Source organism: Homalodisca vitripennis, chromosome 4, assembly GCF_021130785.1.
Source record: "Homalodisca vitripennis isolate AUS2020 chromosome 4, UT_GWSS_2.1, whole genome shotgun sequence".
NCBI classification, from domain to species: Eukaryota; Metazoa; Arthropoda; class Insecta; order Hemiptera; family Cicadellidae; genus Homalodisca; species Homalodisca vitripennis.
Genome location: NC_060210.1, coordinates 122,321,324 through 122,346,295, shown reverse-complemented (window position 1 = coordinate 122,346,295; position 24,972 = coordinate 122,321,324). Strand labels below are relative to the sequence as shown.

General features: G+C 30.7%; 2 protein-coding genes across 11 annotated transcripts in view; one reads left to right on the top strand and one right to left on the bottom strand.

The window, feature by feature from the left end:
* Positions 1-24,972, top strand: part of LOC124360069 (dystrophin, isoforms A/C/F/G/H-like) — a 1,186,422-nt gene that overhangs the window by 148,244 nt on the left and 1,013,206 nt on the right. The window lies entirely within an intron of this gene.
* Positions 11,034-24,136, bottom strand: LOC124360073 (facilitated trehalose transporter Tret1-like). 4 transcript variants are annotated; one of them, XM_046813348.1, is made up of 3 exons: positions 24,035-24,136; positions 14,578-14,703; positions 11,034-12,518 (listed from the first exon to the last, which is right to left on the bottom strand). In XM_046813348.1, the coding sequence occupies exons 2-3, from the start codon at positions 14,627-14,629 to the stop codon at positions 11,185-11,187; spliced, it is 1,386 nt and encodes a 461-aa protein (XP_046669304.1). In that variant the 5' UTR covers positions 14,630-14,703; positions 24,035-24,136; the 3' UTR covers positions 11,034-11,184. The 4 variants fall into 4 exon arrangements, with proteins under 4 accessions (XP_046669304.1, XP_046669307.1, XP_046669305.1 ...); XM_046813351.1 differs by having other exon boundaries at positions 14,578-14,700; positions 24,035-24,135; XM_046813349.1 differs by lacking the exon at positions 24,035-24,136 and adding an exon at positions 17,865-18,307.

The following is a 24,972-nucleotide window of genomic DNA, read 5'->3' as shown; positions in this document are numbered from 1 at the left end:
TGAGGTCAACATTCACAGCTAACGAAATAACATCCATAAACAATATTTCACAATGTATTTAATATAGTAATAAACTAGAAAATGGAGCTATTAATTTATCTGTGTTTTTTCCTAAATGCTGTTACTAGACTACAGATGATTTTAGCTATGCATAACGTCAGCTGAAATCACTGTTGCTTACACAAGTTATTTTGTTGTTATTGATAACTAAAGTAGTTTTTACTTTCCTTTAGTGTTTTATTCCACGTTTTAACCCTTTGAGTGCCAAGGGCCGATTTAATCGGCCTAGCAACGTTTCCGCATAGTGCCAAGGGCCGACTAGATCGGCCTTTCCAATATTGGTCATCCTGTTGCTAAATATTGACGTATAATATCGTAAAACGTATCAAATTAAAGCCCAAGAAATGTACGACATAATTCACGTAGTGATAGTTTGTATATATAGTATACAATATTTTTATGTAGCTGATATCTAGAAGCCTGTGGCGCGAACCGCCTGTTGTCACGCTGCAGTTGTTTTAATTTGCTAGCTGTCTATTGTGGCTGTGTTGACATTTTGATTAATGTTTTAAAAGTTTCCTACTTATATTACTCCAGTTCAATTTCATTATTGAATAAGGTGTAGTTGGCCGAAATGAGTAAAAGGAACAGATCGCCCTGAAGCGAAAATATGTCAGATTCTGTGATATGCCCCCAACGCTTAAACTTTTTTCAATGAACTTAGAACGTTATAACACGATATACGAGGGGGTACCCAAAAAAAACCGGAATTATTTTATAAAAATTATATATTATCAAATTTTTTACAATACGACCTTATCTCCTTCAAAATAATCTCCATTACAACTAATACACTTGTACCAACGGTATTTCCATTGATCAAAACATTTTTTGTAGTCATCTTTAGAAATGGCTGCAAGCTCGAGCTTCGTTTTTTTCTTAACCTCTTCAACGCTGTCAAATCGTTGACCTTTCAAGCCTCTTTTCATGTGTGGAAATAAAAAAAAGTCGCATGGAGCGAGGTCAGGCGAGTAAGGTGCGTGGGGCAGCGGAACCATGCCGTTTTTTGCTAAAAACTGCCTAACTGAGATGGCTGTGTTTGCCGGTGCGTTGTCGTGGTGGAAGAACAAATTTGGCAGCAACCCTTTTCAGTCCTAAATCTCCTGTTAAAATTCGCTGAACCGAGCTCCAAGTTAACCCACTACTCTCTGATAGTTCCTCAATTGTCTGTCGACGGTCAGTGAGCACAAGTTCACGAATTTTCTCAACATTTTCGTCCGTTCGAGAGGTTGATGGACGTCCAGAACGAGGTTTGTCTTCAATCGACATGTCGCCATTTTTAAATCGAGCGAACCACTCGTAGACCTGAGTTTTCCCCATAGCATCATCTTTGTAAGCTGTATTCAACATTAAAATAGTTTCTGCAGCATTTTTACATTAAGTAAAAAACAAAATTTCACAGCTGCACGTTGTTCACTTAAACTTGCCATGACAAAAAACGAAACAAGAACAAAACAGGGTTAGCGAAAACAGTCACTACGAACGAACAGAATGCACTAGGACAACGGAACTGGGGTCACTGAGCTCGCAATGGGTTGCGCGACACACGCCTAGCGGCAGGAATGTGTACTACACGCTGCCGGCTGTCAGCAATACAATTCCGGTTACTTTTGGGTACCCCCTCGTAGTTGAGTAACAAAACTAACATTATGCCCTCAACGCTAATTTAACTAAACTAACCTAAACTTAAATAATCATGTGATGCCGCGCGGCCTGCCGTAATCGGGATTCTCGAGAAAGATAAGATAACAGCGACAACAATACCGATCGCAATACCTGGAAATGCTTGTTGATTGATAGAATGTTAGTTCTGTTACTCAACTACATCGTTTTATAACGTTCTAAGTTCATTGAAAAAAGTTTAAGCGTTGGGGGCATATAATCTGACCGCGAAAATACTTAAAATACATTAATTTATTCTTATGATAAAAACACTCAGTTATTTCATCTGAAGGATTTAGTATAATAGGCCTAATGAAATAAGCCCAAAGTAATTAATTTATGTCTGTTCATGATAAATAAATAACATTTGTATAATCTACCTTGATTTAATTTCTTAAAACTAGTAAAATATATTTTACATGAACAAGAGTAAGCGTGCATGTTGGGGCAGGTTTTCAGCATTTTGCAGCAATATATAAAAAAATTCAAAATTCAGTTATATATAAATGTATTTTTATGAAACTTGGTACATGTATTCCAACTAACACGGGGAACATAAAATTGGCACATAAAACTCATAAAACAAAAATAAATAAATACTTTTTGTATCTTAAACAAAACAAATGTGTTTTTTTGTTTTTTTTTTATTTTTGCTTACACATATATAAATATATTTTTTTTATTTATGGTCAAAATGTATATACACCAATTTGTAGCCCGTATCTTGCCCTAAATAATAAAGCAAAAAGTGTCCCATTATGTTAATATTTAAGGAAGGTGTTCATTTTTTAGTAAAATACTACAGTAACATAAAAATAGTGCTTGGCACTGAGGGGAATGGCCTGTCACAAATGACTGGCACTGGCTGCACGACCTCCGCCACTTCGCGTGGCACTCAAAGGGTTAAGCTTTTTTAATCATAAAAGTAAAATTATATAAAATACCAACATGAGCTTTGTTGGTGCTATAAAACTTGCGTGTTGCAGTAATTGTTTGACTTTTGACTTATTTGATGCCAGATTTTTAAAGTTTTTAAGCGGGCACAAACAACACAATTTTTGTCCCTGTGCCTTTTTATAAAAAGTTAATGAGAAAGTTATATTTATTATTTGTAGTAAATTTGTATATTCATATCTACAAATTGTTATGTTATATATTTTGGGTTTTTATATACTATGTACTTAAAAACCCAAAATGGTCAAATAAAGGTACTATACTGTAAGTACTTTTTGTACATTTAGTACTTTAAGTACTATGCTCTGCTAAATGTGAAAAAATGTAACAAACATGTTTTTTAACAGTGAATAACTTTTGAATATGCAATGGTTATTCTCTGAACTTTGCTGATAAATATATATATATATATATATATATATATATATATATATATATATATATATATATTATTTTTGTTGTTGTTGTTACACATTATTAATTTTTATGTATTGGTTATTTACTTTCAATATATTTTTGCAATACTCCTAGAAAACATATATGTGAATTTAGTCAGCTTTTGGGGTTTAAGTGACATTTTTCTTACAAAAACTAATAATTTTTTAACTAAGATTACATAAAGAAGTTTAAAGTTTTTTGAGAAAACTTGTTAAATGACTAGAAAGTCACTACTCAAAGGGTTAAGAAGCAGATGAAAAAAAATAATATGTAGTGTATAGTCAGTTCTGTCAATGGCATTCCTAAAGTATGTGAAACCAGTGAAGACTACTAGGTTTTCCTTACACTTCTAGGTTTTGAATGTGTTAAATAATTTCGCATGAATAATTTGTTTGTGACGGTCTGCTATTTTATATGGTATATCCAAACAAAGTGTCTCTCATTAGATGGATAACGATTTTGATTTGGATCGATTTTCTTTAGGATCTTAAGACTAGACTATTCTGAAGTCTGATTAAACAAAAAGTTATCTGCTAAAAATATGATCAACCAAATCTCATTGAGGAACATACCCATTATCAAACATGCATTACCTATATATGAATAAAGTTGCATGCAAAATTGTGAAATTTCAAGTCTAGCTCAATATGTTCTTGAGATATTCAACAGAAAACAGGCACACAGGGAGACAGACAGACTGACAGACAGAAGAATTTTATCAGTACCAGATGTTTGTAGCTCAATTCATTCTCAAGATATCACCCTTAGTTGTAGACTTTGCTAAGCTCAGCCAAATTTTTAATGTTGACATAGTATAAAAATGTGTAATACAGTGCTAAAATTTGTTGTAATAAAAATTAGTCATAATTTTTCTGTAAGCGTCCTATACTATCAAAATCTTAATGAAAACCTTAAATTTAAAGGTATCAGTTAATTAATTTTTTTAACCATTCCTCAGAACAGTTTATAGAAACATATTAATACAAAAAAAATTGTTAAATATATATTGTTTCTCTTTAATACAGTTTTTATTCGTTCATTGATCATATGAAGTGGACTGGCTGTACGTATGCAATGTAATAATAAAATAAAGTATATATTAAAAATAATATATTTTTCTTTAGTTCACTCACATCTTGCTTATGGGATAAGCATATATGGAGCAACAAAAAAGGGAAATTTAGATAGAATTTTAATACAACAAAAGAAATCATTAAGAATTATGTGCAAATTAAAAAGAGAAGACTCAGTCAAACATCTTTTTGCTAATCTAAAAATATTAACTGTATATGGGCTCTATATTTTAGAAACTATGACTTACGTAAAACAGAACTTTCACCCGATTTTATCTGTAAATAATCATATTCACAACACTCGATTAAATAGACAGGTTGAAACACATCATTTAGATTTTTTTAAGAAAAAAACTAAATATATGGGAACAAAGTTTTTGTATATGCTACCAAGGCATATTTTACTGGAAAATAATTTATGTAAATTCAAATCTAAAGCGAAAGATTATTTAATAAATTTATCCCTTTATTCGCTAGATGAATATTTTCTCAGCTAGAATTAAGCAATTCTGACCTAACTGTTGTAAGGAATCTAGGAGGGGCCATTCTATGTTTGGTATAACATAATATATTTTAATATAAATAAAATCTATATTAAAGTCCTATCTAGTATTAAGTCTTGACCATTTGTAATTTGACGCTATTTATTGTACCTTTGTACATAATATGAATAAAGAATGTTTAAATCTTAAAAGAAAATTCGAATGATGGTTTAGCAAGTTTTGGTCCAATGTATCAACAAAGTTCTATACCCAGTAAAGTTCATTCCATAAATGGTAGGCTTAAATTAGCATGGTGGGTAAACATTTCATAATACATTGTTTTGAATCCGTGGAATTAATCTGTTATCAAGTCATTGTAGAAAAAACTTATATTTTTTGTACAATCCGAAGACAGAGTTTTCACAAACATTTAGTGTCCTGAGTGTGTCCTGTTGCGTGCGTGGCAGTCACAAGAGTTAATTGAATTCGGCACTCCCAAGTATCCTGTGGGGAAGTTTCCCCTCACTAAAGCCAACAACCCTAATCAACACCCCCACTGTGAGGACATTGCTATCCTTTTATTCAATTCTGTAAATAATGGCAACAATACATGCTTTATTGTAATAAAAATAATTATCTGTATTTTCCATTTTCCCTGGTTAGATAAAAGGTTATCAGATAAATAAAATCTGTAAACTAATATAAAGCATTGATCAGCTCAATAATAATAAAAATATGAGTTATTTGATGTTTAATAAAAATGTGGCTATGGATTATGTTATCCATTAAAATAATTAAAATGAGACAGTGACACATACATAAATTATTTTTGTGTGCCTGATACACTAGGTGGTAGGAGTTATAAAATACTCTCCAAAAATAGGAGCTCAGGAATATTTCCTCACAAAATTGTTGAGTTTTAAGACCTTATAAATTTGTTCTAGCTTAAAACAAACTACTGGAGGCACTATTAATGTTTTTTGCACCCATGAAATGCCCCATAAATATACGCCAATGAAGTGAGGAAATATTTGATTGCTATAATATAATCTGTAAAGCAAGGAAACTTGCAGAATGTTGATTCCAATAAATCTACATTCAATATTAAAAGCATTATGCAGAGTGATACATTAATATATTACTTGATGGTATAAAAAACCGTTTATATGTAGAATGACAGTGTATATTTTTTTTAAAGATGCTTATAAAATATTTCAACATTAGTTAATTTTTTAAACGTTTTTATTTGCATGAATTTCTTTTCTAAGTGTAAAATTAAAATTAAATTTAATTGGCTGTCTGATTACACCATAAACAACATGAATACTATATAGGATATTGTTGTCTGTTGTGTAAAGTTAATTAGAAAGTGCTGTGGCTGTTCAATGTTACGTTGTTTACAATATAAAAGCTTATCTGTGACCTCACTCTGATCTGACCAACAGTCCTAATACCACATACAATTAATTATTATCGCTCGCCAATACCTCCAATATTTTCAGAAACAACAAGCGTTAAACATTTTACTAGTTGTTTGTTGACAATTAGTTAACTGCTTGTGCGGTTTAGATTCAAGATCTTTATTGGCCATTAAATAACATTTTCAGTTACAATAGGCTTTGTCATGAAAAATCATTTGACATAAAAACTAATTCATATGCCTGATTTAGTTAGATTAACTAGACGTATTTTGTAACAGATCAAACATGTTGCACTTCATGTACTCGTCAACAGAGTAAAAAGCTTTTGTCTCAAGCTAAGTTTAAATCCTTAATTTAAACTTATTAATTGGTAGTTATCTTATAGCTGATGGTAGTTTGTTGAATAATCTAGTTTGTTGGGAGTTGTAACTATTATAGGTCTGAGTTAGTCTTACTTGAGGTGCTACAAGATTTTATAAATAGTTTATAAATTATATGACTAAATAAAAAAGTAAATGGAATCTATATATATATATATATATATATATATATATATATATATATATATATATATATATAGGTGAGAGGAGTTTTAGAAATTTTGTTTGTCAAACATAAATACAATTCATGTGTAAAATAATCTTTAATTGTACAAGTTTGTGAGACTCGGTAAAATTCAGCTCTTTTACTTGGTCGTGGCCAATGTCAAGATACGTGCACAAGTACATGTGCAAATACATACACACGTATTTAGTTCTGTATCATTGCAATGCTTTCTTCCATACACAGAGGAGAAAGTTAAAATCCCTCTAATTGTATGATTTTCATAACTAAGCATACTTTCAGTTTCATTGTCAATTTGTAGCTTTAAATTATTGTTAATTTCAACACTTCAAAGAAAGAATACTTCAGTTACAGGATATAACAAAACATAAGTTCCAATTATTAAAAACAGTATAAATTAGAAATAATATTTCACACTTTATTGGAAAAATAAAACTTGAGTACTTATAATTAAGTATTATACAAAGTGACTCTGTGTCCTACAGTACGATGACTGTATTGAGATATCTCAAGGGGTTGATTGCCTGCTGCGGGGGCGTCTGGTTTCGTGTGATAAGCCCCAGACTCAAAGCCAAATAAACTTAGGACATTTACATGTCGTCTGCACTCGCAAGTGTTCATTAGGGTTCTTTAGTGTCTGAGTCGGACTGTTTTAACTATAAACTCCCTAATATGTACGTAGAATTTCATACTTTACAACAGTTCTGTTTTCATTTATAGCTTGCTAAAGTTCGTTTTGAATAGTTCTCTGCAGAATCTTTGAGATTGGTAGACTGAGTTACCTTGTGTTTTTTTTAGAGATTGGTACTATCATAGTTCTTATGATTTTTGTTACCTTGCACTATTATAGTAAATATGGTCAATAAATAATGAAAAAATGAATATAACTGAATGAAGAATTATTACTAGTTAAAGGTTTTTAGTGTATACATTTAATCTACTTTTATCAGCCTTAACCACCAATAGATCTTCAAATCTGAGATAGAAAGGAATGTGGGTATTTTCAAAATTATAACACAGCCCTATAATAGTAGCTTAACATCAAGTTTCATATATTAGTTTTAATTGTATCCTTTTACACACACATTCACACCAACACATATCAATATATAGGAGGAAAGGTACAATATATAGTAGGAGCAGGCTAAAACAACGCAACTCTGTTGTGTTATAATAGTCATTATACACAAGGTTAAAATAAATTATGGCATGAGTCATTAACTTCATTGATGAGCATTATAGTGTATAACAGATAGCTGTATATATTACTTCATAAACAACTGTACTCTACAGACGTTCCAAAAACTGTGTACGTAAAAATATTCCTAAACATTATCAAGAAAGTTACTCATGTCAGTGGTTTTGATTAACCTCAACTGAAGGCAGTTGAACAGCTGTTTGTAACCAGTATATAATACATAACGCTAGGTTTGAATGCGTATTGCAGTGCTGTAAAAATCAGTTGTTGGAGAAAGTGATACATTGTCAGTGATAATACTGAAGCTTAGTTATAGAGTTTAAAGTGAGAGATCCAGGTTGGTGTCATAATGGAACAAGTATCCGGTTCAATAAAATTTAATTTCCCCTACAGAAATCCATAAATTTAACATGCACTAATACATTACATGAAAGCAGTGGCATAACTATGACTTCAGCTTTGAGAGGGGGGGGGGGGGAGAGAGAGGAATGAAACTGATGGAAGAGCACACCACCATGGGAGTTATGGAATAAATCTGAATAAATATAAATTTAAATCAATTATATAGCCCTAATTCAAGTTAAACATTTAACTGGGCTTTCAAATTGGTTGGATTGCTTATATACAATATTTGTTATTTTTAGGACTCTTCCGGTTGGGGGAGGGGGGTTTTTATTCACCCCCTCCCCCCACCAATGCATGACAGACATTATTTTTGTCATGATAATTACTGAGTTATGTTAATACTTTTGTAATGTGAGACAATCATTCTTGATTCTTGATCATTACTGATATAATATTTTGTTGTTTATAGGTAAGGCTTCATCTTCAGGTTCACGTAAGTTAATTTTTTATAAGTATTGATTTTTAAAACATTGAATTAGGTATTTAATTCAGTTTGATTTCCATGGATTTCTTACAAATATTAGTAAAATATCGTGCACAGACCATTATCAAACATATCATGAATTAAATAGTTCTGCCATCTATATTTCTCAATTGTGTGAGAATATTAGAGTAAAAGATTGTGTTGTGTGATTTATAAGAACACACAAACAAAATTTTATTTGAATAATTTATATAAACAAAGTAACAACCCATTATTGAATAGTTGAGGCCTCTTATAACACTCTTAAAATTGTAAGGGATGTCAAACTTTAATTGAATAATCTTTATAAATAGGTAGTTTTAGATTTCATTTAAAGGTATGAATTGTTATTATGGATTAAAACGTCTTGTTAAAAGCAATGTTATATTTTGGATGTGAAATACTGCCGGGAAAGTTTGCTCATTAACCGAGAGTTCAGATAAACCATGTAGTTTGTACAGCAGCACAATCTGTGTTGTCTAATTATTTATCGTTCAGTGTTTGGTGTTTGCCGTCCAGTTTGGTGGGAGGGTAGGGGGTGGCAGGTGCTGCAGAGGCATGAATGGCAAAAAGTTGACTCCCGTTGCTCGTAAATTTGTTCACAGCAAACATTAGATGGTGCTCACAAAACGTGTTGGGATTGTGTGGTTCCCTATTTTACTGCATCTGTTGTGTACTCTAACAATATTATAAAGTTATAGTCTACTGTTATAAATGGAGAAATGATAGTATGTAGTAATTTTAACTTTATGTTCCTGATATCTGTTGACTGCAGAACTTTCATCGTTCATATGTCATTATCAATCTTTTTGGATTTGAAGAAAGGATATTCTTTGATAAAACAGTATAGAAAGTAAAAATCTCTAAAACTTTATTCCTTTTGCTGCCAGATATTTTACTTGTTGTTCATATTCCATACTGCCAGGTCTTTCGCCCACTACATGTCTTCAAACTGCCAGTTTAATCTTGAATATTTTTGGAGTTTTACATAAAAATTCAAATAATTGATATCTATTATCATAGACAGCAAGAATTTACTTTGTGTTTTTTTACTGACATTTGTAGTATAAAGTTTTTAAAGTATAAAATGTTCAACATCATAACTTAAAAAATAAAGTTTGTAGTAGTTTAGGTGAAGTATTTTTAGTTATCTTGATGCAGAGTATGGAAGATTAAACTATATAACTCTACCATGTTCATTACCTGGCACACAATACATTTCTGACCAATCAAAATGTAATATGGAGAAAACATTATAAATAACACTTGTGGGTGTTTTTATAGAGTTGTGAAAATTCTTGAAGTACAAATACAGAAATCATAAACATAACAAATAATTGTTCCTACATCAACCTACATTACAACAGTTCATGTGTACAAACCTACTACAATGGAAACAGTCACAATTTACAAATTCTACAACTGCAGCAATGACTTAGTAATTGGAAACAGTTACAGAGTATCAACCTTTAGCGTAACAGTTCAAGTGTACAAACCTACTACAATGGGAACAGTAACAATTTACATATCTAAAACAACTGCAGCAATCACTTAGTAAGTGGAAACAGTTACAGTGTATTAATCTACAGTTTATTTCAACTACTACAAATCGACAGCAGTGCTGTTTAATTGCTACTACACTCTGACGCTCAAATAAGGAACTATCACAGAAGTAATTGATGTTAGATGAACCTTAGAAACAGAACAATATTTGTTATAGTTTTTTTTCAATTGCGTTTTGAAGTTGCTAATGAAAGTATTTTTATTTTCTGTTTTGATTGTATGGCAGGAACTAATTGTAATAACAATAAGGACGTTTTATACATTTTAGATTTGTCCAGATGCGTTGTTGTTAGTTAGGCATTCAGCACTCTAACTTTATTGAGAATGATGACGATTGGGCATCGCTCAATTTATTAGCCACGATCTGATTTGATGAATCAGGAGATTCTAGTGGCAGTTTAGTAAATGAAGATAAGCTGAAGTTGATCATGGTGGATGAGAAACACGCTACTGCGGATCAACTCTGTACTAAGCAAATAACCTGTTGAAAATTTGGCACTTAAAAGGTTAAATACTTTAGTTCTGTTAAGCCAAAAAATGCCTTGAATAAAATTTTATAAAATAAAAAAATGCAATTATTTATAAAGTAGATTATTAAGTGTTGAATAACAACCACATTAAGAATGAGGCCATGTATTATTTATTTTAATTTTTATAGTTTAATGTATTAGTTTTACAAATGTGTTGTCACTTAACAACATATTACATATTAGTTAATTTAATAGGTGAAGGATAAAAATGTGTTACATGTTAAATGTTTAAAATATTTTATTAGCAACAAAAATATTGTATTAAAATATTATTGTGTATATCACATAAAGTAAAAATAATATGATAGTCATATCATTTTAAGGTTTCTTATTTCTATACATCACATATCATAGTGAAATAAAGTAAATTATTATGGCTGATCATTTGTACCTCTGTTTTTCAGTATGTCTTGAATTTCTGAAAATGACTTACCACTTGTTTCAAAAAATACTGTACACGTAAAAACCAAGCAGACTAATGAGCTTACCGTAAAAAACAGAAACATATAGTGCACTCCTATTGTTAGGTGAACATAAAGATAAAGTTTGTTCGTGATGAAGGAACCTAACGCGTAAAACATAGCAGCGGCTGAAGCAGCATAACTCCTGATGTCTGAGGAGAACAGTTCTACACAGATCACTGATGGTATCGTACCTATTCCGATGGCAAACATGATACCGAACAAGATGATACAGGAATACGGCACCCAGTTGTAGTGAGTGAGATCGGTAGATGTATTCAGCCAATAAAACAGTCCACTGATTCCCGTGCTTAGAGCACATCCAGCAGTGGATACAATCAACAAAGGTTTTCGGCCGAATTTATCAATTAAGATGACACAGATTGATTGGCCCACAATAGTAGTGATCCCGAAGAGTAACATATAAACCTCTGGGCTGAAGTAGCCACCTGTGGGCGGAAGGGTGACAACGGAAAACGCAAGAATACTAGACATCCCAGTTAATCTTTGGAAGAAAGCGAGACTCATCGCTATCAACATAGCTTTCCGTGCACCTGCATTGCTCAGTAAATCTTTGAATCCTCCTTTGTCTTTCATGTCTTCTTCTACATTCACTGAAATCTGTTTCATTTCTCTATCTAGCTCAGAAGAGTCCTCTTTTAAGTTGCGGAACCAAGCTAGAGACATTTGCGCTTCAGCTGAGCGACCTTTCATCAGATAAAAATACGGTGACTCAGGGAATCGAAAGAAAAGTAAGAAGAAAATTATGGGAAAAGGTGATGAGAGAATATTTAGTGTCTCGTAGGACACGAGGGGTCCGAGACATAGCTCATAAAGGATTCCATAGTTCATCAAGCCACAGAATATAGTTCCGACTCCACCTCGTATGTTAGTGCTGGCTATCTCCCCGAGATATATTGGCACTACTGTAAAGCAGATGCCCTTACAAAAACCTACTATTAAGCGTGCAATATACAAGTAGTAAGCGTTGGTACCGAATATCGTTAACAGCCAAGTGCTGAACAGTGCAAATGACATTATAACTAGAGTCATTTTCCTGCCGATCCAGTCGGAGATATAACTCGACGGTATCGGACTGATAATGTTGCCAAAGTCAAGCAAAGCCACAGCCCAAGACACTTCCTCGGAGCTTACAGTCAGTTTTGTTTGTCCAGATAGAATGTCTTTCACAGCAGATGAAGGCCAGGCGAGCCAGTTGCCAATTATAAACACAGACAATGAGGCTGCAACAGTAAAATATAAACAAACTCCAACAATTTCATTAACAATTTATTTGATCCCATATTACAAAGCGTACAGCACAGCTTTAAAAAGTCAAAGAAGTATAGTCTGTCCAAATGTCAAATGTAGTAATTTGTTGGACCAATTTCAACATGTCATTTTAATTCATATACTATACTACTCTTAATTCAATCACTGATAAGTTAAAAGAGACATGAGTCAATGTGTTGTGTTTTAATTAAATGAGATTTTGGTTTCTTCAAAGGTTTAATCTGCAACTAATGATAGTAAAAAGGACTACAGACCAGCAAGTCTTTTAACTTTCTCTCTGCACAAGTATTTTTCATTGGGAATACAAATGACTGAAATACTTTTCAATACTCCTCCAATAGTTATTATGCAAAAGTGGACTTGGACATATTTTAACAATCAGCAATCCATGTAGAAAAGTTATTTGTACTCTATTTTGTGATCATTAAATAATTGGTTTTTATTATTCCTGATCACAAAGTAGAACAAAATGCTTTTTAACAATTTTGCAATATTGACATTTTTGAATATTGAAAAAAATGTTAGTCGTTCATAAATGTGAGGAATAAGATTGTTTTTCAGTGTTTGACACATTTTGAAGTTTGTAATTTTATTTTAACACCACTGTATTATTTTGTAGGAATCAATCAATATGATATACCTTAACATGATAATACGTATTAATGTAAACCCCAAGAAATATAAGTATATAGATAAGCAAAAAAGTGGTAATCAACGATCTCTTGATTGAAATACACATTAGTGATGGATACCAAATTCTGTCAATCGGTACTACACTTACTTTACAGTAAGATCTGATGATTTAAACCCCTGTGAAACGTAAGAAACTACACCGGTACACAACACAGGAAAGAGATTATTTTACGCTTTTATATTATGCATAACATTTTTATGTTTGTTGTAGATACTATGACTAATAATATCCGAAATCACTGCGTCTAAGATATTGACACTAATATAAAATCAAGGAATTTTTGAAAATTACACAGACATTATTCCATAATGTAATAAATTTTATATGATAGATTGCAAAAAATTTTTGTACTTATTGCTTCTGCAGATCAAGTATTAAACCAAGTATTTTTATGTAGAAATTACAGATTTCAATCTAAAATTTTATAAATTAGCTAAGTATCCATTCTAAACATTTTTAAGGCATTAGCCGAGACAAACTCATGATTTACAATTTTACATGGGGTAAATATCTTACTATTTGTGGGACATTTTACTTATAAACAAAAGGGTCGAGTTGTGCTTAATGTAACACCCGTTGTATCTCTTTTGGAATAAGTAATTATTACTTTTATTGTTGAAATTAAAACCATTTAAATTACTGCAAAGCTGGTTAAGTTAATTAGTGCCAATTTCTGTTTAATGAACATCTCCAAAAAGGTTACTATTATAAAACAAAACAATATTTAAAATTGTTATTGCAGTTATTTTTATTATTATAAAACCGTAGTTTTTTAAAACCTCCAAAGTAAAAAAAAGTCTAACAAGCATTTCGTAATGGTTTAAAAAAAAAAAAAATACTTTTTATATTTTTAATTTTTTGAAAAACAATGTTTTTGAGGCAATATTTTCATTTTGTAAAACAGAAAAAATAAAAATAGGTTTTGAACAGTACATTTTTTTTATTTTACGGAATATACATCTTGTTTTTGTTCTTAAATCATATTCAGTAGAAATGAACAATTTCCTAACTAGCCTATATGTATGACCCGTGTATTGTATAAAAAATTTAATAAACTCATGAACAACAAAAATGTACTGCCACCTTCTGCCAGTTTTAGAGTTAAGTTGGTTTGCTTTACAAACCCATAAAAAGTGTTTGACAACAGAACATTTGGAAGTTAGTTTTATCAATAGTTGCAAGTTTTAAGTAGACATGAATTTTTTCACGCTTATAAAACTTTTCTTTAATTTAGATAATTGTTGTATATCAGTGATTAGGCATAATAAATACAATAAGGGTACTTAACCACAGTGATAAAGTGTACTGTAACTGACCTGAGATGGCTGCCGAGTACTGCCGCAGTGTTCCTAGCGTGTGGGGGATCATGGTGACTTCTGACGATTGTGGTTGCACAGGTCTTAGCCACAGCAAACACTGCAGTCTGCCTCAATTAGAATCTGCTATAAATGTTATCTGCATTAGAGTATGCTCTAATTATTTGGGTAATCTGTTTTTCATGAAAGAACATAAGAAACTGCCGTTGAGAAGTCTGACTGTATAAGCTTACTAAGATATATTTGCATTGGTTATATAACGGTGTACTCGTATATTTTACTTTATCGTTAGTGCTGTATTAGGTGCTAGCAGTTGTGTTGACAAGGAAAATAATTGCCTTTTTAACCAGATAAACATATAATTTTTGTTTATTTGTATCCACGATGTATATAAGCTGTTAAAAAAACTCTATTACTATTTTTGGTACTTATGTATTAACGCCACTGCAGCAAATAAAGTTTAATAGTTATTAAGTGCAGAATATTTAAACCTAAATTTTTGTGAGAAAATATAAAATAAAAAACTTTAGAAGTCCAAATAACTTTATTTAAAAGTGAAATATTCATTAGGGTTTAGAAGGAACATAGAATTATAAAGAATCCAAGATAGATTAAAAACTACCTTTATTTTCTTTCAACTGATGCTGTTGCCATATGAAATCTGATAAATAAGATTCCAAATGACGTCTCGCTGTCCCCTTACGTCTCTTATTTCTCCATTTAGCACTGCTCCACATTCTCGCAACTGTTTGTGTAAAAACTCCTGTATCAGGATCGTTGAATAATACAAAATCAAAAGGTCAAACCAAATAATATTATAAGTATTTAAAGTTGTAGTTGCTGCAGTGGTGTTAATATGTACATAAGTACACATTTTATATTTTTTATAATTTTTAGTGGTATTAAAAGCAACAAAATGCTTTAAATGTATCTTAAATATCGTTTTACTGAAAACGTTAACTAGTTTTCTGACTTTATTGGTGTATCATATCACAAGTATTCTTGTAGCATAACCTTCATTTGGTTGAAAAAGAAACTATAATTCATTTTAAAAGAGAGTTTTAAAATAATGCTCATTAAGTTTTGCTACCTACTTCTTAAGCAATTTACAGTAAGGTACATTTGATTACTGGTTTACGAGTAATGCTTTGGAGATTCTCTTTGTTAAAGGATTTTAATTCAGTTGAATATTTAAATGCTAGCCACCCTATCATTTGGTGTTCATGTAGAGAAACTTACGTTTTACTTCATATTCTTCATTGAACATGCTAACCATTATTCCTGTATAAAGTTCATAATTGGTGATGAATAATTATGATAAATAACATGATTTCAAGCATTTGCCATCATTATATAATACAGATTTAACACTATAATTCAAAAACTTAGTCTGTCTCCATCTTCAGGTATAAATATAAACAAATAAGGTTAAGCATTTGTAAAAAAAATAAACAAATCAATTTATAGTAATGATGTCTCTAAAATCAAACATCCGGAACACTGAGAACACACACACACACACACACACACACACACACACACACACACACACACACACACACTATACCACAACACAAACTGATCTATCACACAACACGTGCTTTGTACACCTGAGAAAGTGTTTGGAAATTGAGAGATTAATAATATTGGGATTTCCCATGTCCAGAGGCGTGGCAAATGAAACAAAATAAGATAACGATGTTTGGGAGAGTGATGTGCCGATATTGATATAAATTACTTCCAGTTTACAAGTCATTAATATTTCATGATCCGGATTCCTTGTGCCAGTAAATATTCAAATTAGGTTTCTTTTAAAGACTTATGGCTTATTGATTAACGGTCATTTTCTTATATAAACTTCAGCTCGTTTTCAACTTTTTTTAAAGGCCTTATTTGTTTACAATCAATTGTCTTCATAAATAAACCCTATAAAACTATATATGGAAAATATTAAAATATATAAAGCATTAATTTATTGGTCCATAAATTAATACTTAATTGTACTTGTTTATTATTGGTAAGAATTACAAATGATAATGTGGATTCTATATTAAATGATATACTAGAAAAGAAAATAGTGGAGTAAATACATTTCTAAATAAACTCAACAGCCACACAGGAGATTCAACCATATGGTATATTAATTAACGAATGGAGGATAAATATTCCAACATATATACAATTTTACAGTGATTTGTTGGTGTCGGCTTTCATTATTTTAACATTTATATGAAATAGAATTTCTTGAACAAAGATCTGAATGTATCGTATGGCAAGACATGTTGAGAAATATTTTATACATAGACTTTAAGTTTAGAAACTTCATTTCTACAAGAAAAAGTTTTATGATGCATCATTAATGTGTGTCTTTCTGTGCATTTGCTCACAGGACATCTCGAGAATGAAATGATCTATAGATTTTAAATTTTGCAAACGTGCCGTATAGTTTTTAACATATTAATTTTCAGCAAATACCCACTTTATCACGTACTTTTATAGTTTTCCTGAATCGGTTTGTAATTGCATTTTTACAAATTGTGTACAGTATTGTATCTGTGTTTCTACAGATACATGAAGCATATCACTTGTATTAACTAATTGTCAGTTAAAAACAAGCAAGAAGTTTTCCGTTTAAATTTGGTTGAAACTTGGGTCATATTCTAACGGAGAGCCAGTTCGACTGCAGGTATGCACTATAATTGCAGCATAAATAAAATCCTAATAACTGTTAATAGCTAGTAGCAGGATGGGGAGGGAAACAATCAGGATACACAGTGTAGGGTCCCGTGGGAGCGGCTGGACTGTTCAATCAACCCCTGGACTCCTCTGGGCGGACTCGCCGCGTCGTTTACTGTTGATGAACTACAGAATATATTAGTGCCAGCTGATTGAATTAACAGATGCTCTAGAGAGCTGTTACTTGTCTATTGAACTTTAAGCGTCATTTAGTTCAACATAGTGTCGTATTACATTGAAATAACAAAAATCATTGTAGAGGGGAAATACTGCTCTTATATTTCATACTTAAACAACCCCCAATTCTAATAGTGGTTCAAAAAATATGTGATTTTTCACCAACTTAATTTTTTCTTCGAAAAATACATTAACTATTCTCCAATAGCTAGTAATTGATTGATGTATAAATATATGCCCTCGTTATGATTATTAATTTGAGCTCACTATAGATTTGTTGTTTAAAAATAATGTTTGTTTTGAACTAAATATGTGTTAAAATATGCTTACTTAATATCTGAAGTCGCAACTCTTGTTAAATAATATACACCTACCTTCATTGTCTCAGTAATTAATTGTAATGAATATCGCACTGAACACGTTCTAACATACTGGCTGACGTGATGCCCACCTAACTGTACAGCAAAGAACTGACCTTTGTAATGTATCTCTTTATGATAGCATATCATTTGAGTCCTGTTGTATAAGTCTATCCAGGTAATGACGTAATATAGATAATCAGTGCTGCAATTTTAAGTTAGTTAAACGTTATCACTGCTTTATAATGGTTTCCAACAATGACATATTCAGCATTTAGGTTAGGAAGGGCTGAATTCTGAACCTTATTATTATGCCATAAGGCAAGCTTTAAAGTACATATCATAACGTGTAAAACCATAAACCTAATTTTCAGGTATATTACGGTACTACAGAAAAGCTATCTTGGCACTGTTCCTTTTGTCGTACCTTTAGTTGTCCCAAAAATCATTTTATAATTACAATTCCTTCATTATGAGACTTATATTAACATTGAGATTTATTTCTATAGCTATTCAAACCACTGTTTACCCGTTTTAGAATATTGCGGTAGTTGCATATAAAGAAATGATATTAATAGCTTGAATATAGATCTCCTTGTCTAAGATTATTCAATTCAAAATAAAACTTGCTTACCAGCTTTTAAGTACAAAAGGAGATGTGCAATGTCAATAATTGTGGAGAAACAAGTAATATTTGCTTACCAGCCTTTACATATATGGCAACTGTGGTACTGTACAATGCCAATACTTATGGAGAAACAAGTATTATTTGTATACCAACATTATGATACAAAAGGAGTTGTGTTATGTCAGTAATTGTGGAGAAACAAGTAATATTTACTTACCAGCATTTAACTTATATATGAAAGGAACTGTGCAGTACCAATAATTGTGAAGAAACAAGTAAAATTTGCTTACCAGCATTTAGATATGAAAGAAACTGTGTAATGCCAATAATTGTGGAGAAACAAGTAAAATTTGCTTACCAGCATTTAGATATGAAAGAAACTGTGTAATACCAATAATTGTGGAGAAACAAGTAAAATTTTCGTGCCTGCCTTTACATGTGAAAGGAACTACCAATAATTTTGTGGAAAAACCAGTGAACACGTGCAATGGTAATGGCACAAAAAGTGGGCAGAGGAGTCTCCTAGTTGTTGCTAGAATGATTAGGATGAGTTAGTGAGCTAGTCTGTTGGTGACTAATATTATATTTAATTGATTCATCACTACAGTTAATATTAGAAAACTGTAAGAGTTTGGGAGAATCAGCTATAAAAAACTTACTTAGGAGCCTGCTGTTGTGGAACAATCTTGGTTTTATTCCTTAAGAACAATGTTAAACATAAAATACTTTAAGTTCCTATATCTGGTTGTAGAGTTATAGTTCATTTATCATTCTAAATAAACAATTAATACACATCCCAACATCTTTTCACTATTCATGTTTCGTCAAAAGTGTGTACTTTTTGAGTGTTTAAACAATACAGTACATAAGTGTTTGAGATTTATTTCTGAAAAAGCAATAAAAAATGGAAATAACAAAAAATGTGTTTTGGTGCTATTAAGTATATCTTTAAAATCAGCCAACTCTGCAATAATTATTCTACAATCAAAAATTAAGTGTTTAGAAGTATTTTACGTGTATTAACACTGCCCTTACGGAAGATCAAGATGGCCCAACAGTACTCAAGTTGGCCCAAGTTATCTCATTCAAAACTTTACTGAAGAACTCAATAACATCTTATGCATGTAGTATAATAAGAAATGTTTTTAGTATATTTATCAACAAAAACCTTAATAGATTTTATTAATTTATATAGTAAACAACTTTTTGACATGAATGAAATAGTAATCATGCATTAATAGTTTTCTAAGACATAAGTATTTACATTTGTGTCTCTTATCCTGACTTCAGTAACAGTTAAAAATAATAAACACTATAGTTGTGCGAAGGTTTTCAGATTATGCAACGTAAATAATTTTTTGATAGCAAGACAAGTAACTCTCCTCTTCAGAAATTCTGTCAGGTTGATAAAATTCTTTTCCCAGACCCAATGCAGTAAATTGCTATGCTATTTATTAGGAAACAATAAACAACAATATAATGATGATTTTATAGAACAAACCTGTGGTGATGTCCGGTTTTCTGTAAAAACAATAGGATGGCATATTCTTTTCTTTAGTCGACCTTGAGTGAAGGAAAAAGTAGTCATGGAAGTTGCATAAGACATTGATGAGGATCATCTTTAGGAGTGCCTCTTAAGACCAGTTGCTACCAGCAAAGAACAGCTGATAGTTAAGATTTTATTATATAAATCAGCTTATACTATACTAGTTTACAACTAAAGTTATGTATTTATACAGTGAAGAGACCGTGATGTCTTCTACTAATTGTTTTAAGCATTCGGATTAGACCAGTGTTAATGAAATGGACTATAGAATTTCTCGTAATAGTTTAAATTTTATAGATAAAAAGTATAGTATGTAATTACGTGCTTCGTCCATTTCACATTTTTGACTTGTCTGAGGATTTCGTAAATGTTTGAAGGTTTTGGGGTGTATTGGTTACAGATCATAAAATATTTACTGAAATGTGTGACATATCTATCAAAAGTGTTTGTTACAGGAACTTTTTATTACTGAAGAATATTTTTTTTATAACCCAAGATTTTGATATATTTTATTGCAGACTGTTAAAAGGTATTAGTGAGAAACCATTATCTTATCTACAGAAACACTGTTTAGTCAGATGTTTAAGAAGTATTAATTGCATATTTAAGTTTTTGCGTTGATGATGGTATTAATGAATAAAAAATATTATACTGCAAAGAGAAAAATAAAATGTAAACACAAACGGGGGTTTACCTAAAGATTTTTCTGTAAAATTTCACTCACTGACATGTATCTTTTACTATTCTTCAAAAACTCATTTGGGTAGATTTCTTGGAAATCTTCATATTGCAACCACTTTTGGAACAGATTTTCCAGAAAGTCTGCACGTTTTTACCATTCATGTCCTGATTTTTTAGGATACGCTGTTTATAGATATCAAAACCACCCTATGTTTGGACATACTATATGTATATATGGACATACAATTAATTAACATATATGAGAATAATGAGAATAATGAGAATAATGATTTATTCCATAATAACTAAACAATTAAATAACATTACAAAACCTCGGAATTACACTGCCACGATTTCCAGTTATGTGGCAGCGCAACTAAAAATATAATATATAAATAAACAAACAGAGTCCAGTCCATCACTTTAACTGCCATCTTCTGTGTAGCTTTAACTAAATAAAATACACCTTTAAAGATATAAGTCACCAAAACAAAGAACAAAAAAGTTTCTTTTAAAATCTTTCTACATACATACATAAACATATCCCTGTACATAAATATATACAAATCTATAAATAAAAACGTAATAATTTTGCTATTTACAAACCAAAAAATAATTTGTTTTTTTTTTTATTAATGGTGTTTTACATTATTATAGGTTTAGGCTATATACAAAAGAAAAATTACAAACAAAAAGATACTAAATTAATATACTGTTTAAGAAATTAGTATCCTCCAACGAGAACAACCACCATTTAACAGATTTATCAAAACTATTAAATGAGTTACATAATTTTATTTCAAGCGGTAATTTGTTAAAGTACTTTGGACCAAGATAATTAAAGGATTGCCTAAATGAAGATCTGTTGACTTTAGGTACTCGAAAGATGTTCTGAAAATTACGTCTAGCACTATAAACTAATTCAAAAGTTCCAGTATTACCACTTCTGATATAAAATACTCTTAGTACCTTATATACAAAAAGGTGCTGTATAGGGAGAATTTTCAAATGACAATAAAGAGGATAGGAACTTTCTCTAATAGATTTTCCTAATATGATTTGAATAAAATGATTTTGTACAACTCGCAATTTTTCTACGTGGTATTTAAAAGTCCCGCCCCAACATTGAATTGCGTATTGCAACCTGGATTGTATTAAGGCGTAATATAAGATTCTTAATAACTTTTCGTCACAACAATTTTTTAAAAAATAAAATTTTCTGATACAAGATTTTAATTTATTTTTGTAAAAAACAATATATGCTTATCCCAAGATAACTTTTCATCGAAAAAAACACCCAGATACTTAAATTGATCCACCTTTCCAATAGTCAAACAATCACAAAAATTTCCAGTACAGTTTTGCTCGTGATATTTTACCAATTCGTTAAAACTAAAACCAACAAAATCAAAATTCATAAATTTTGTTTTATTTACATTAATTTCCATTTTGTTTTCATCACACCACTTTCTCAAAACTCGTATATCGTCCATCATGTTGTTCCAAATTTGTTGATTTGTTGATATAGGGATTCACCTAAAGATTTCACTGTAAATTACACTCACTAACATTTATGTTTGCTTGAATACTTACTTTCAGTTAATAGACCCATATTTGGCACATTAATGTTGTTGGGATATAAAATAAATCTGTGTTTATGTGTGTACATGGAATAATGATGTACAATGTAAGCTTGTAAACACATAACCTGCTAAATATCGAATTGTATAAGGTCAAATTTATTTTGAGAATAAATCTTGAACATACCTTAGATAAGTTTGTTACCCTGTCTGATCAATACACAATTTTTGATGGCAGCTTTTTTATCTGTCTGAACTTTTTATTTAAGATACAACACATTACAGACCAAAGGTAGAACATATTTTTAAAACTTAAAGCAATTTGAAACAAATTTTATTATTAAAAATGTTTTTAAATGTTTCTAAGTGTTGGTTGCTCAGAATTTCGAAAGGAATCGTTATGTCTTAAGTCGATATTAAGAATTTTAAAATGGAATAAGGTCATTTGCATACGAATCAGATATCTTATAAGGTTTCAAGATGGATCTGTACAAAATTTCGAATCGTAGGCTGGAATAATGCAGCAGCAATACAAATCAATATGATTAAAACAGTAATTCTAACTGGCTTGTATGGTTCATTTGGAAATAGTATTTATAAGTTCATTAACTTTACTTCATTCAATAAACACAGACAGGATACATAATTGTATTTGCATTTGTACAGAATGAATGTTTATCTCGACCAGTACACAATATATTACCGAAGATAAAATATTTTTCTAAAATGTAATGCACTTTAATTTTTCCTTATTTTTGATATTTCTTTGCTAACATATCAAGATGGCAGCTGTTTAAAGTGATGAGAAATATACAGCAACAATATGAGTAAATCAAACGCAACCATTATTTGTAACCGGTTGCTACAAATTTACATTTAAAACTTTCTGAACGATTTTGTAAACCATATTCATTCAATTAATAGTTTTTCAGTATAATGGCGTTATATGTTTGCTCTTTTGGATAAATTTTAATAATATTTTATTTATGTACCTATTATTGCCAGTCCAATTACAAATTAGGTAATTTTCTGGCTGTGATGGCTTTCTTAATAGTCACTTGACAGTATTTTTAGCCAAGCCACTAAATGGTGAAACCTTGGCAATCCCAATATTACCAATAGCTGTATGTGATGGTCACAGTTGCATAAACTAAAAATTTCAATGTCACTACCAAATTACTTTGTTTCAAGTGATACTAAGAAATGCTATCCTCATTTAGTAACCTATTGTTAAATCTTTATCACAACATGAACTGTAATAGAAATATTTTCCCACTCTCATCTTTGCCCTCTATAAATGCACAATTTTTATTATTACTTTTATTTATCTTTAGTTATCATTGCTATTTTAATGTGTAACATTGAGTATTTACAAAATTATACAAGAGCTGATTTTTTTTATAAGAAGCCTTTTTATAACATCCACTACAATTCTGAAAAAATAATGTAATAAGCTTATCTTATTAAATCCTAAATTTCGACAAACTTCTCATGTATATTTTAGACATACATCACTTAGTTTGAAGTTTTAACTGCATGAGAAAACATTGTGAAATTATGTCCACGGAACATCAAGTAATTTCAAAGAACTTAATAACATTTTTTTAATTATACATAAAACATATAGGATATAATACAGAGTTGTTTTTGTAATTTAGTAGTTTCAAAAACAGTTTTTGTACTTATTTAAATGTTTGAAATATAACTTTATAGATAAAAACAAATTTGAAAAGGAATAAAAGGAACATACCAGTTTTCTTATAGACATGTGGCTCATATAAATTCTCCAGCGTCAATTGTCCTGCGAAGAAGGCGCCTCCATGGTGTTCTATATGTAACTGATTTGATTTCAGGTTTGTATTTTTTGTTTGAAGGCCACAAGCAAGTTCCCCACCAGTCCTTCCTGTTGCTCTTTTCACTTAGCATTCTTCATTTGTTTTTAGTCATTGGTCTTGCATTCTTAAACATTTAAACTGTCACCTTATTTGTTATAAATTGTGTGGAAGATTGGTTATAGTATTGCATTTAGATTTGGTCTCCACTTTAGATTTTTAAAATTGTTCCTTGGTAATTAATTTAATACCAACTGTTTAAGTGAAAGTCTCTCCAGATGTATTATTCAACAGATCATTTAATACTTAGTTATTTGTGTACTGCAGATGTTTCCTTGAACTTTTTGATAAGGGGCTAAAAGACGTTTAAATATATTTTGATTGCCTGTCCCAATTTTATTAGTACATTATGGATCTATTTCTGATAGACTGTGCTGAAGGTATCATCTTCGTAAACAAATTAAATATAATATTTCTAAATTTAGAAAAAGTAATAGTGTAATATTTGAAGTATTTCAAAATAATAGATTTTACATTCATCGATTATCCTACAGCTAAGTTAGAATTTATGGAGCTGCGTCACAAAAGAAATCCATTTTACAAATACAAAGAAACTCTTTTAATCATAATTGATTCAAAAATTAGAGATTCCATAAAACATAAGTTTTAAAATTGTGAATTTTAACTTTTTTTACCAACATGTGTTTGGTGAAGTAATTTATGTTGAAGATTAGAACATAATGAAATAACTGATGCTTAATATACAGGTAGGCCTATAGTAATCTTAGTTTTATGAGCAGCATAGACTTTATTTAATGGAATTTTTAGGGTATAGATATAGAATATTTGAAACATT